Below are 14,387 nucleotides of genomic sequence, written 5' to 3'. Positions count from 1 at the left end.
CTGCTGTATAATTTCTGCTAAATTCTTATTTATTACTACATAATAAATTGTTTGCAATGAGTCACGTTTCTTGGTTTGCACAGAATAATAGAATGGTTCTGGCTGGAAAAGACCTTTAAGGTCATTGCGTCCAACCCTTCTCTAACTCTGCCAAGGCCGGGGCTAAACCATGACAGCACCACATCTCTGCCTCATTGAACCACCTCCAGGGGTGGGGCTTCAACCACCTCCCTGGGCAGCCTGTGCCAGGCTTTGAGAAGGCTTTCAGTGAAGAAGTTTTTTCTAACATCCAACCTTAACCTTCCCTGGTGCAGCCTGAGGCCATTTCCTCTCATCCTATCTTGTTACTAAAGAGAAGAGACCAGCTAAGTAGAAGAGACCCTAACCTCACCATGGCCGAGAGGAACTACATTTCCCGGAATGCCCAGGCAGAACATCGTGGCCAAGAGGCAGTTCAGTCTCCCAAGTCTCCAGCTCCCAGCATGTCCCAAGAAAGAACATGGCCGAGCAGAAGTTCCGCTTCCGCTGTGCACACTCTTCGGCTGCCCACTTTCAGCCCACCTACGCTGTGGCTTATCATAGAATGGGTTGGGTTGGAAGCGACCCCCAAAGGACATCCAGTCCAACTGCCCTGCACGCAGCAGGGACATCCTCCACTACAGCAGATTGCTCAGAGCCTTCTCCAGCCTGACCTCCAATATCTCCAGGCACAGGGCCTCAACTGTTTCCCTGGGCAACCTGTTGCAGTGTTGCAGCACCCTCATGGTGCAAACTTGTTCCTCACATCCAATCTAAGTCTGCTCTGCTCTCATTTCAAACCATTGCCCCTTGTCCTGTCCCTGCAGGCCTTTGCCTCTCAATTAGATTCAGCTGCTCAAGGCCTCATCCACCTGGCCTTGAACACCCCCAGAGAGGAAGCAGCCACAACCTCCCTGCACAGCCTATTCCAGAGTCTCAACACCCTTGTGCTGAAAACTTCTTCCTCAGATCCAGTCTAACCCTGCTCTCCCTCAGCTTCAAACCATTTCCCCTTGTCCTGTCTCTAGAAATCCTCAGGAAAAGTCCCTCTGCAGCCTTCCTGTAGGATCCTTTCAGCTGTTGGAAGGCAGCTCTAAGGTCCCAGGCTGAACCCCAGCTCCCTCAGCCTCTCCTCATAGGAAAGGTGCTCCAGCCCTTGGATCATCCTTGTGGCCCTCCTCTGGACTCTGGAATTTGGCTTTTTTCTCAATAGAATCATCATTATGCCCTTCATGTTCTGGCACTAAATGGTCCAGCAGAGCCTCAGGGTTTTTTTTCTTTAATGCCAATTAAATCTGCTGTGACAGCCATGAGGTAGAGAGGAAGTGGTGGGGAGGCACACTGAGTGACTGGCAGACATTTCAGCAGATTTAACTTATCCCACTAAATCTTATTTTTAGCTAATTTCCTTTTTTTTTGCCCCCTAAAAAACATAAGCATGATATGCTCAGGAATCTAGTGCATCTAGGGATAAAAGAAACCAATAGAAACAAATTCGTGGTTTCTTTGCATAAATAACCTGTTGACCTCCTCCATGGACAATGCACAAATAGCTGTGGATATCTAGAGCTTTCCCCCATGTTTGTGAAGCTCCCAAACAGAAGGCATACTCCTGACTGCTTACTCTGCACCAGCTTTGTACTTACATCCAAGAGGAAACAATGCCTCCAAACTGTGTGGGGTTTCAAACAGGTTACCACAGGTCTGGTGTCAGCTGCTCTGGAGAGAGCTTTACACTCAGAACTAATTTCACTGCAAAAAACCCTAGGCTTTCATTTAAGACCTTCCCCTCCAGAAAGGTTAATTTTCACCTGAAAGGGTCATGAACCAGCAGAAGTATGAAATCCAGTAGCACCACCAAAGCCCTACAGGTTTCTATTCAGATTGCTACAGGAAACATCTTTCCACCTTCCTCCTTCTTCTTTCAATTGGAAACTTAGTTTTCAAGCAAGGTCGCCCATAGTGCCCAAGTATCTTCCTGCACCTGCACAGCCATTTGGCCTTGCTTTGAATGCACATCATCAGAAAGAATTGCAAAGCTCTTTCCAGACCAAACTCCTTTCCCATGCAGTCTCACCATCAGACTGGCCACACTGCACTGATAGCACCAAGAATACTTAGGCTGGGGTCCCTCCAAGGGTCATACCTGCAGTGTGCCTTAGCAGACCTGCCCAGGGCTGTTCCTTTTCTGTCTGGTGGCAGAAGTTTTGGGGTTTTTTTCCATCTCAGGCCTGAGGATATGAAAATAAAGGGCAGTCTGAGCTGTGTCATCTCACAGTGCTATGGTGGGAAGTAGCGGACAGTTCAGAGGCTGTTTGCTAATGACAATGAGCACTGGCCTTTGTGTCTTTTTAGCAATTACAGCATTGGGTTTTTTTCTGACAGTAGGTTTAAGACTCCCTCTTTGTGCACTCTGTAGACTCAGGAGGACTCATTTCTATGAGCTGTTCAGTGCTCTGAAGTAGATGTTGGCCAAATTGGCCCAGAGCACAGAGTGCACATCTGGGTGCTCTGTCAATTACAGTTTTAATGAAGACTTTAATAAAAAAGGGCTTAATGAAAACTCTTGGCAACAGAGGTTTATATTTTACAAACAGTTTAAAGCTAAAGCTTATTGTGACACTGACCCTCCCTGGCAGCACTGGGCCTTCCAATTCAACCCTCATGAATTGCTGAGAGGCTCAATGTGCTCTTTCTAAATTGCCATGGACTGAGCTGGGGAAGAAATTGGCTTCAGAAGTACAAATTAATTAACTCATTCAATGAAAAATTAATCTAAACACCATAAATGTAGGTTTTACCTCAGCAGCATTTGAATTAGCATCACTAGAATCAACAAGACCAACTTACACTACGTACACCAAGATTATGTTCCTTGCAATGCTACTGATCCTTGGTAAGGGAATTAGATTGGAATTCAATACAGGTCACAAAACAATGGAAACTTCAATAGATTTGAATTTGAAAATGCCTTTTTGAGGGATTAAATACTGAGAACAGCAAGTGGAAGTGTTTCAAACTGAGTCCCCTTCCATAGATTTGACTGGAATTTTGTTAACCGTCTTTGCCAATGAAGGCTTTCACATGCACATACAGAGTCGTGAGATCAGTCTCCTCATTTGTCAGTTACTTGATTTTGTTTGCAACAAGTCTTGATTTGAATAGCACGAGAAAGAACAAAAATTTCAGGAGAAAACCACTGGAGATTTAGTCCAACACCTCTGCTAAACTAGGTTCACCTACATTGGGTTGTACAGGAACATGTCCAGGTGGGTTTTGGAGTCTCCAGTGAAGGAGACTCCACAACCTCTCTGGGCAGCCTGCTCCAGGGCTCTTGTCACCCTCAAATTAAAGTTTTTCCTTAAGATTAAATGAAACCCTCTGTGTTTCAGTTTGTACGCATTGCCCCTTGTGCTGTCACTAGGCACCAGTGAAAAGAGACTGGCCCTATCTTCTTGATCTCTACCCTTAAGGTATTTGTAATCATAATCAGATCCCCCCTGTCTTCTCTTTTCCAGGCTAAATAGCCCCAGGTCTTTCAGACTTTCCTCATAGAAGAGGTGCCCCAGTACCCTAATAATCCTCGTGGCTCTCCACTGGACTTTCTCCCTGTCCCTCTAGAACTGGGGAGCCCAGAATTCGACACCATACTGCAGGTGCAACCTCATGAGGGCAGAGCAGGGACGGAGAACCTCCTTCACCTGCTGGCCTCTCTTCTTCATGCACCCGAGGTGACCACTGGCCACGAGAACACATTGTTGGCGCCTGGGGAACTTGTCGTTCACCAGCATTCCCAGGTTCTTCTCTGCAGAGGTGCTTCCCAGCAAGTCACCCCTCACCTGTCATAGACCTGTCATAGTGCAAGGGGATTACTTCTCTCCAGAGACAGGACCCTACACCTGCCCTGGCTGAACTGGAGGTTTGGCGCTGCTCAGCTTGCTCCGCTCCGAGCGCATCCGTGCGGTGGAGGCCGCACTGTTTTATTTCTCGTAGAAGATGTGTACAACGTCTGGCCGCTCACACTCCTCTCGGAGGCGGTGACGGTACTCACAGGCGAAACGCAGCGGCCTGGGGCGCAAGGCGAGGCCGTGACCCCCCGCAGCCCAAGCGCATCTCTCCCCGGGGAAGTCACTCGCCGCGCCACGCAGCCCCAAAGCATTCCCTGCCTTCTACGGCACAGCGCCCCCAAAGCGGCGGAGGAAGGAGAGCAGGAGCCCCGCGCAGGCGACCGGCCAATGGCCCCGCCCAGGCAGCGGCCGGCGGGAGGGGCGCGGGTGGTGGTAAAGAGGCGGCGCGGCGAGGGTTGGCCTAGGCAGTACCGATGGAGCCGGCGAGCGGTTGTTTTTTGTACTACGCGTACGGCAGCAACCTGCTGCGGGAGCGGCTCCTGCTGAACAATCCCTCGGCGGTGCTTGGCGCCGTAGCGCGCCTGCAGGTGCGTGCGGGAGGGTGTTGGCGGCCCGCGGAGGCTCGCTTGGCTGCTGGGGCACGCATAGGCCTGGTTCTAGCTTTGCTGCCTGGAGCAGTCTGGTGCTGCGAGCCGGCTGCTTCCCTCTGCTGGTGGCAGGGGTTACCATAGTATACAGGCAGGGTCCCATCGCCCCTAACGTCGCTGTGTGAGCTGCTGGCACCCGGCACCTGGCGTCTGGGCTTCCGTTGGCCAGGAAGGGTTTGTGTTGGCCCCACCGTTACGGGTGTAGGCTGACCTAGTTTAGCTAGGTCTGGCCCCATCTGTAAAGAGCTCTGAATCTGACAATGTAGGTGGCAGGTGCTCCATTACGTTTATGGGACAGGTTTCTGGCAGTTTAAAAAGGATAAAGCTTCATTAAAATAAAAGTTAATCCACCTCTGCCATGCTGGAGCCCTTCTGCCGTGTATCAGGAGGGATGCAAGCTTTCACCCAGTACTGCACGACTGCAGTTGATGTCTTCATACATCCCCTTGCTTGGGGTTACTAAACATGAAACCATCAACTTGTCTTTAAGTAGTCTTGGAAATACAAGCTGATGGCCATTAAGCTGTTTATTTACAGATCTGTACTACTCAGGGGAGAAGAGCATTGACTGATCCCATTTAAGGATGAATTGAAAGATCTCTTGGCATACCTGGCAGGAAATGATCCGAGTCTGTGAAGAAGTTCCAAAAAACCTATCATTAATAAACTCCCTGAAATCAGTGCCTTCTCTCTCAGGACTATCAGCCTGGCAACTCAGGACTGCTTCTGTAAAAGCTGAGGTGCTTACAGCTATCCCTGAGGAGCTGAATGTGCTGGGAGACCAGCACCTTGCGTGATGGGACCTTGGAGGTGGGGAGGAAAGCAGTAGCATTGTGCTCTTATCTTTGAATAAAAGAAAGCTGAATGCTTCAGCTTTCCTTCTAGATGTCAATTAAACGTTCAGATGACACAGTCAACAACTCTTGCCTTGTGGCAGGGTGGCTGTTCAGGTTGTTCAGTCTCTAGCCGGCCTCTGCCCTGTCGCTCACAGCAGGTGGCAGCAGCTGCTTGCTTCAAGCTGGAAAATCACTGCTAGGCAGTGAGGATGCGCAGAGAAGCTGGAGCTGGTCACTGGTAGTACCATGTTGGCTAATGGAAAGGAAACACAGAATCCTCCTGTGAATGCCAGACTAGAATAGTCAGTTGATTTCCCTCTGTTTTTACTTTCCCATACATTGTTAATCTTCGGGTGAAAATTCTAAGAAGCAGGGTGTGTAACAGGTACAGAAAAGGTCCTGTGTGGGTATGTAGGAGAGGGACTAAGGACCAAGTTCTTGACCAAAATATCAGAGGTGTTCCATCTGCCCTGCAGTGCCTGTTGCTGTTGCCTGTGTGGTGCAACATAGGGTTTCCTGCTCCCAAAAGCAGAGCTAACCATGCTATTTCTAAGTCTGTTACTCTTCATGGGTTACAGTTTTATACGCCTCCTTTCAAGTGTTTGGTAAAAATCAGGTCCAAAAATATATCTCTGGAGGGATAGTCCACCCCCCCTGCAGTGACCAGGGGCATCCTCCACTAGATCAGGTTGCCCAGAGCCTTGTCGAGCTTGACCTTGAATACCTCCAGGAATGGGGGCCTCAATGACCTCCGCCTAGGCAAGTCCTGGTGCAGAACTTATTCCTAACATCCAATCTAAACCTGCTCTGCTCTCATTTCAAACCATTGCCCCTCATACTGCCACTGCAGGCGTTTGCAAACAGTCCCTCTGCAGCCTCCTTGTAGCCCCTCAGATTGCAGAAGCACCTCAGAAGCACATCAGCAGTCCTGTCACTGCCAACTTGGATAGAAGTCAAAATGACATTCAGCACTATGTTCACTGCAGAGTTGGATATGTGTGCTCCTCCTGTAAAAGGGCTACTTCCACCTTCTTCTTACCACTAGGAAATTGTTAGCAAATCCTTAGACCATACTATTAACAGGTTTAATCCAGGTCTTTGCAGACCAAGACTTTCATCAGTAGTGCTCATGAGGAGGTGGAAAAGGCTGACTTCAGTCCCTCGTGAGATGAGAGCTGGGTCAGATCATGCCTGTCCATTCTTTTTCCTCTGACTCTCCTTTAGCTGCCTCTTGCATGTCAAAAGCAGTTAACAGCCCTTATCTTAAGTAGAAATTGATTATCTGAATTGGTTTCATTTGCAGGATTATAAACTTGAATTTGGCCATCATCAAGGCAGGACAAGCTCTGTCTGGCATGGAGGTACAGCTACCATTGTTCAGAGCCCTGGAGACGAAGTATGGGGAATAGTGTGGAAAATGAACACTAGCAATTTAAGTTCGCTGGATAAGTAGGTGACATTTTTTTACTGTCTTCTACTGTTTTAGAGAGCAATTGAAAAGTAGTAGTTCGTTTTTGGTAAAGAGCTGTGTGGGAGCTTTGGAGTTGAAGTCAAGAAGGTGCTTTGGTCCAACCTCCCTGCAGTCAGCACTAGAGCAGCTTGCTCAGAGCCTTGTCCATCTTGACCTTCAATATCTCCAGGGATGGGGCCTCAACTACCTCCCTGGGCAACCTGTTGCAGTGTTCCAGCACCCTCATGGTGCAGAGCTTGTTCTTCACATCCAATCTAAATCTGCTCTGCTCTCATTTCAAACCATTCCCCTTGTCCTGTCCCTGCAGGCCTTTGCAAACAGTCCCTCTGCAGCCTTATTGTAGCCCCCTTTAGGTACTGGCAGGCTGCTGTTAGGTCTGCCTGGAGCCTTCTCTTCTGCAGGCTGAACAACCCCAGCTCCCTCAGCCTGTCCTTGTAGCAGAGGTGCTCCAGCCCTCTGCCCTCTAATAATTTTCTTGGCCTCCTCTGGACCTTTTCCATCAAGTCCATGTCCTTCATGTGTTGAGGGCTCTTGAGCTGGACACAGCACTGCAGGTAAGGTCTCCCCAGAGTAAGGCAGAGCAGCAGGATCCCCTCTCTTCATCTGCTGGCCACACTGCTTTTGATGCAGCCGAGGCTGCCATTTGCCTTCTGGGCTGCAAGTGCACACTGTTGGCTCATGTCCAGCTTCACCTCCACCAGCACCCCCAAGTCCTTCTCTGCAGGGCTGCTCTCAGTCTCATGACCCCAGCCTGCATTAATATCTAGGATTGCCCTGACCTAGGTCCAGGACCCTGCACTTTGCCTCATTGAACCTCATGAGATTCTCCTCAGCCTATCTCTCCAGCGTATTCAGGTCCCTCAGACTTTTATTAGCGGCTGATTGCTAATAGGTCAAGACAACAAGTAGCCTTGGTTTTGAGTTTGTTTTTGCAGACAGCATGACTTTGCTAATAAAAAAAAATGAGAAGATGGTTTTTATCCTGATCTATCTTATTGCTGCCAAATTAAATCCTGTCTTGGATTAATCACTGGAAGATTCATCTCTAGAGTCTTCCCAATTTCCCTTATGTAATGCAATTGGCAAGATAAAACTTTGCAATGTTTTCCTTATGTGAGTAGAAAGCAATGAGTGAGATGTGCCTGGCTCATTAATTCTGCTAATCTTAGTTGTGTTTCTCTTGTAGATGACTAGACTTAAAGAGTAATTAATCTCTAACTTTGCAAGACAACCACTAGTCACCTTACAGAGCTGAGATGAGAAAAATGAAAGCTGCTGCTTCTTTAGAAACCTACTTCTGGATGTCTAACAAGTGTGCACAAGAAGTACTGGAATATGCTTGTTTGCTTTTCCTTAAGTCTGTTGACAGTGCAGATGAGTTTCCTGCCTTGAATTCTGTTATAATAAATGCAGATGTTTAATTGCACTGTGTATTTGAAAGATGAATCAGTTACTTGGCATGAGAGGAATGTATGCCCTTTGCAGGCAAGAGGGAGTTGAAGGTGGCATTTATGTCCCAATAGAAGTCAATGTTCACACTCAAGAAGGAAAGGTACTCACCTGTCGAAGCTACCAGATGAAGGACTATGTCTGTGGGCCCCCTTCTCCTCAGTACAAAAAGGTAGGTGTTGCATCCCTGGAATTTTGGAGAGAACAACCAGAAATCCATGATGTAGTACTTCTGTCCTATTTAATAAGTATTTATAGTGGATGGAAGGCATGAGTAATTAACATAAACATGTAACTTACTCTTTGTGCAATGTAAGAGTGTAATGATGCTTGCAGAAGATTGGCAGCTCTTAAAGTCCTACTAAATCACTTTTGTTTTTTGGCTTAGTTATGTCCCACATGAAGCTTCTATTTAACTCATGAATTAGTTATGAATGACACAAGGACTTCTGAAGGCTGTTGTTTACATAGAGGCAGCAATTCTCTGACTGAAAAATTACTCTAAGGACAGAGGGAAGCTCTTCTGGGGACAAGATGGCACCTGCCTTCTAGTCTTGAGGACAGTGATTATCTCTGTTGTCCATGAAGTATCTTACTGTCATACAGTAGAGGAATCCAGCCACCCCACCAGTGTCTCCCAGTGTGTTTGGCACCTCTGCAGAGCACTGCAGACTTCCCACTCGGTGGCTGGTGAGCTAGCAGTGTTTCAACACTGTTCTGCTGCAGACCAACTATAGTGACACATGATCTAGTCACGCAGCAGGCCTGACCTGCTTAGTGTGCAACATCTGATGCTGGCCTAGCCTCAGGTGGCATGACTGCATGTCTGGAATCATGCAGCTGCAGATGGACATCACTGTAACGTGTTGACTTCCTACTGAAAGCAAAGAAACAGGGCTCAAGCTAGTTAAGCCTCAAGTGTGCTGCCTGTTCTTAACTGACATTAAGGCTGGCTAGAGTTATGAAAAGCAGGTCTCATCCTTCTTAATTGTAGTCTTGTGCATGTTGGTGACATCTCAGAATCTTAGAGCTTGGTAGTTATAAGCCTTTTTCAGACTAATTTTGTTAATGTTATTAAAGTCTTCAGTGGTCCTCCGGAAAGCCTTGGTGATCCTTAGGTACAAATAGCATTATTTGAAATTAATTTTCTTGTTACCCTAAGTGGTTCTTTCTGTATGAGTGAATGATTGAAGAGCTCTCTCCTTCCTAACACTATTATTGAAGGCTTTGTTGCTGTTGTTGTTATTTATTATTACAGGTTATCTGCATGGGTGCAAAACAGAATGGCTTGCCAACTGACTATCAGAAGAAATTAGAAGCTATTGAAACTAATAACTATGCAGGGCCAGTGCCAATAATGGAAGAGATTGAAGCTGCTATTAAAGCAAAGAAAATAAATTCTGCATAGAATACCTCTGCATTTGCCTGACCATCCACCTTGATTTAAACATCTCTCCTCACTGTGTTGCTCAGCAGTTTATTTATCAAGAAGAGATGAGTTTGCTGTGCATCTACAGTAAGCCATTAGACATGGTTTGCAGTCTGAAGACACATCGCCACTGGTAACTAATTTGTTTGTGTAGCTTAAGTACATGCTGAAGTTTTTTGCAGGTTTAGAATTCCCTTTCTGTGAGTGTGATGCAGTGCTGCATGCACACTCATGCTTTCTCTCCTGTTTACTGACCTTGTTTAAATGAAGATGGCCATCTCGATGAGTATTGGCATCTGTAGTTGCCTTCTGGGGAATTAAGGGCTGCAGGATCAGGCCCTTTGTAAATGTTTTATACAGTTATCAAGAATTTAAAAGATTTGTTAGGTGTAAAGTAGACTCAAAACTCTTAAACCAAAACTAAACTTCTTCCACAGCTAATTCTCTAATTATTTAAAACCCAACTAAACTGTGAGGCCTGTAGTGACAGGATGAGGGGCAATGGTTTGCAATGAGAGCAGAGCACATTTAGATTGGATGTGAGGAACAAGTTCTGCACCATGAGGGTGCTGGAACACTGCAACAGGTTGCCCAGTGAGGTAGTTGAGGCCCCCATGCCTGAAGATATTCAAGGTGAGGCTCGACAGGGCTCAGGGCAACCTGATCTAGTTGAAGATGCCCCTGCTTACTGCAGGGGAGGTTGGACTAGATGAGCTTTGGAGGTCCCTTCCAACCCAGACCATTCTATGATTCTTCCACTGCTAATTCTCTAACGATTTAAAGCCCAACCTATCTGAAGCTATGAAGTTCCTGATTTTGTTTATATAGTTTAGAAAGAAGGAATTTATATATTTTTAAATTACCTTCATTTTTTTTAAAGTTAGTCCAAAAGGCAACCCAGGCCTGTAGCCAATATTCAACGAAGGAACTCTTTCAAAGCTTAATGGTCTCTTCCTTTCTGTGTCTAGCGATCATCATAGGTGACAGGGTTGGGTGTCCATTTTAATTAAGTAATTCCAGGGTTTTTCTTAATTACCTTCTTGACTGGTATGTTGCTTACCTAAGCAACCTTGATCTTATATGTCCAGTGAAATCAGGAAGTATCTTGTGAGTCCAAGTGCTTTCCCCCACCCCCCCTTGTTTCTTAAACCTTAGATGAACAGACTTTCCCTCTCTTTTTCCCACAGCTTTGACCATTTCCTGCATATCTGGAAGCTCTTGTAGGGTTTAGAGTACTTTACCTTCGTGGTGTTTGGCAACCATTGTAGTTTGTGGGGAAAGAGGAAAATTTGGCAGCCTGGAAGATGTCAAAGAGCTGAACTTTGGCTTATCTTCTGTGTGCCTGGTTAGGTAAAAACATCACAAAATAACAGACTTACTGTGTCTACTTCGCTTATTTTTATCTGTAAGCTTCTGCCAGGGGTGTGCAGGTGCTGTCCTGATGCCATATGCCCATTCCCAGCGTGGGGCATGGTGCCTGTAATAGAAGATGTGCTTTACTGGCACTGCCTAGTCTGAAAGTCAATAAAACAGAGTCCAAAAAAAGTGATGCCCAGCCCTGTCCCCTGTCTGTTTAATGCTTGCCTCAGGAGGGTGTCACTTGTGTAAGCAAAAGCTCCCTGACGTGGAAATGTAACTGGAACTTCCATTAGGTATTTGCCTTTTTTAATGGATATAATTTAAGGACGGCGGGCAAAGCTTTTTAAAACTTCTCTTGCAGGAAGAAATTAAAAAAATACATCGTGGCAGCCTCCCTGAGAGGAGCTGACAGAAGGAACTAGACGCCTCCTGTCGAGCAAACCGGTGGGAGCTCAGGAGGGCCGGGGAAAGGCAGGCCGTCGCACGTCTGGCGGGGCAGGAGCCTTCCTTCCACGCCGGTGTGAGGAGAGAAAAGCGCTGGTCTTGAAGGGGAGGCCCTCGGTCGTGCCTCCGCGGGGCGGAGCCGTTTCCCGGCCTGAGAGGAGAGACAGGGTGGGGCAGAAGCTCCCTCCTTGCGGGACGGGAGCTGGGGGAGGAGCACCTGTGGCGGGCTACCGCCCCGTTCCTTCCCGCACCTCCTTCGCTTCGCCGTTGCGGTGAGTGCCAGGGCAGAGGCAGGGGTTGCTACCCACCTCGAGCACCACTCGGGACCGGCGTACGGGGTGGGGAGAGCAGCTGCCGTATGGCGAGGCGTGAGCGGCGCAGCGGGAGGGCGTTAGGCAGCGGTCAGCTGCGGGAGGGGGCAAAGTTTCGGCTTTTCCTAAAGCGAAACGCTCTGTTGCCGCGGTGAAGGCTCCCGCTGGCGTCTGCCTCCCGCCGAAGTTCTGAACTGAAAACATTGGGACTTCCGTGTTCCTGCGGCAGCCCCCCCTGCGCCGGGGAGGAGGCTGCTGTGTGGCCGGCGGTGCTGGGCGGAGGAGTGGGGCCCACCCGGCACCGGCAGAGTGCCCCCGCAGCTGCCGCCTTCCGGCAACAGGCAGCAGCGAGGCCGGGAGGAAATAGCGCGGGTGGCACGGTCCCGGAGGGCGGAGGTGTCGTGTGTGTAGCATGTGCACACGTGAAACACGGTGTGGAAATCGGTCACCTTCCTGTCTCTGCCGGCGATAGCCAACAGTGGGGTTACGACTGGCCTGACAGACTCTAGCCTACTGTCGTTAAGGACAGAACACGCCAGAGTCACCAGTTCTCCTCTTGCTGTAACGACTCTGCAGCGGGGAGCCTGGCACTGTTCAAAAAAAAAAAAAAACCAACACAAACAGGCACAGATTTTTACGTGAAACAGAGCAGCTTTCATACAGCCACCTCTCTAAGAACAATTCATTGCATTTTGCATGCCACAGCCAGAAGGCTAAGCCAAGAGGGACCCCACTAGGCCTGGGCTGACACTGGGGTCTCTGCCGATGCCGCACTGTTGTCTGGCTGTGAGGTGTTGGGAGAGTCCGGGAGACAGTGCAGCTGCTGGCAGTGGGTAACCGGCTGTGTGGCACAGGACCTTCTTTCACAGGCAGTTCAGAGCAATAGCTGTTGTCAGAATAGCAAGACTACAGAATAGATAATACTGACTGAGTTTTCATCTCTTCAGAAATATTCTAGTTTTGTCTTATATTGGCTGCTAAGGGATAGCTGTTAGTTAATTTGCTCCTTTACACAGCTTCATCCTGTGCAGTCTCTTTGGGAACAACCATCTCAATGAGGAGTGAATTCCTAAGTTCACCCAAAAGTTGAAGTGTTTTTTTAGCTCTTCAAGATCTTTCAGCACCTTTATCTATAGCTTTTACATTCAGTAAGACCTTGTTGTGATAAATCAGCATATTCTTAGTTGCCAGAGGACTTGGAGCCCTGGAAGTTGAACAGGCATGAGTTCTGTTAGAAGAAGAGCAAGAGGATCTCAGTGAAAAGACTACATGAGAGAGGCAGGGCTAGGAAGGATATAAATGTGTGTATGCTCGCACAACGCTGAGAACAGAGGGAAGTCAGAAGAACCACTAGATAAAAGTGCCAGTGCCTTCCTGCAGAGGCCATCAGCACCACTGCAGTTTACTGGCATGGCTTACACAAACCTTGCTGTAAGCACTGATACTTTTACCATACCTCTTACTATGACAACTTTCATTTCCCTTTCTCATTTCTCTCCTTATTCATGGCCTGATCTTCTTCTTGCTTCCTCTTTGTTATTCTCAGCTATGCAGGCTTACAACATGCATCTCTTGCCAGACTTGCTGTTGCCTCTTCCTATTGACACTTCGTTTAGCCAAGGCCCTGTCTTCTCTCCCTACTGTGCTTTTAGAACTGATGGATGAGCACTCTGCTCTCTGGTTCTTTTCCATTCCTGGTAGTTCATTTGACCAAAGCTGCTGTCCTCAAAACGTCTAGCTGAATTTCCTCTCCAACACTGAAGGAAGGAGTCTCTTGAGTAAATCACTGGTTTTTATTTTTCCTCTCAAGAACAAGAGGTCCATTCTGTTCCCAGACAGGAAGCTTTTACCCTGTAAGCATCTCTCCCATTGCCTCCCCATAACAGACTCTTGCTTCACCCAGGTATCAGCTCTCTTGTCTCCATTCCTCCTTAGGTGCTTTGCTGTTGCAGCCACTGTATCAGATTTGCAAATCTGTCCCTCTATGTACCAACCTGGATGATAATGCTAATTTATGTAAATAGATGTGTTCACAAGCTGTTGCTGTTAGAACAGGTGATCTGGCTTTACCATCTTCTAGTAATGTTTTACAAAGAATTGTAAGAGCCTTGAGAGGGCTTTCAGAAAAAAAATGAAAATGAAATAAAAAATTTCATAGCCCTGGAACAGTTCCAGAAATGAGGCAGTAGCTCTCAAGAGTGGCTGTTGTTAGACCTTGGTCAATGCACTGAGGTGGCTCACAGTGATGTACATCTCAGTCTTCCAACAGTGTCCCCATAACTGATACCACATGGGTCACAAGAACCACACTGGAATTGAATCCCGCATCTGGAGTGCCCAAGGTAACACAACACCGTGTGTGCACTCTGCTATGGAAGTGACTTCAATGCAGATTTATAAGCTCCCTAAGCATTTACCCTTAAACACACCTGATGTGTAACCTAGCAGCATAACTGCAAGCTCCTGCACCTAGGTCTGGGCAATCCTAGAGATCAATCCAGGCTAGGGGTGATGAGATTGAGAGCAGCCCTGCAGAGAAGGACTTGATGGTACTGATAGGTGAGAAGCTAAATAG

At 47.6% G+C, this 14,387-nt stretch overlaps 1 protein-coding gene across 1 annotated transcript; it reads left to right on the top strand.

Moving 5' to 3' along the window:
• Positions 1–4,339: 4,339 nt before the first annotated feature.
• On the top strand, positions 4,340–9,677 carry GGCT (gamma-glutamylcyclotransferase). Its single transcript, XM_054385037.1, has 4 exons — positions 4,340–4,453; positions 6,653–6,798; positions 8,306–8,441; positions 9,528–9,677. Exons 1-4 carry the CDS (start codon positions 4,340–4,342, stop codon positions 9,675–9,677), a joined length of 546 nt encoding a protein of 181 aa, XP_054241012.1.
• The last annotated feature ends 4,710 nt before the right edge of the window (positions 9,678–14,387 follow it).

This window comes from Indicator indicator, chromosome 11 (genome assembly GCF_027791375.1).
Source record: "Indicator indicator isolate 239-I01 chromosome 11, UM_Iind_1.1, whole genome shotgun sequence".
Classification (NCBI taxonomy): domain Eukaryota; kingdom Metazoa; phylum Chordata; class Aves; order Piciformes; family Indicatoridae; genus Indicator; species Indicator indicator.
Note: the sequence above shows the minus strand (reverse complement) of the source record. Positions and strands in the feature narration are given on the sequence as shown.

What these genes read in the sequence shown, in the direction of transcription:
- GGCT (XM_054385037.1), top strand. Translation starts at nt 4,340, where the DNA reads ATGGAGCCGGCGAGCGGTTGTTTTTTGTACTACGCGTACGGCAGCAAC. An exon ending in AATTTAAGTTCGCTGGATAA is followed by an intron (nt 6,799 to 8,305) that starts GTAGGTGACATT and finishes TGCCCTTTGCAG; the next exon opens with GCAAGAGGGAGTTGAAGGTG. An exon ending in CTTCTCCTCAGTACAAAAAG is followed by an intron (nt 8,442 to 9,527) that starts GTAGGTGTTGCA and finishes TTATTATTACAG; the next exon opens with GTTATCTGCATGGGTGCAAA.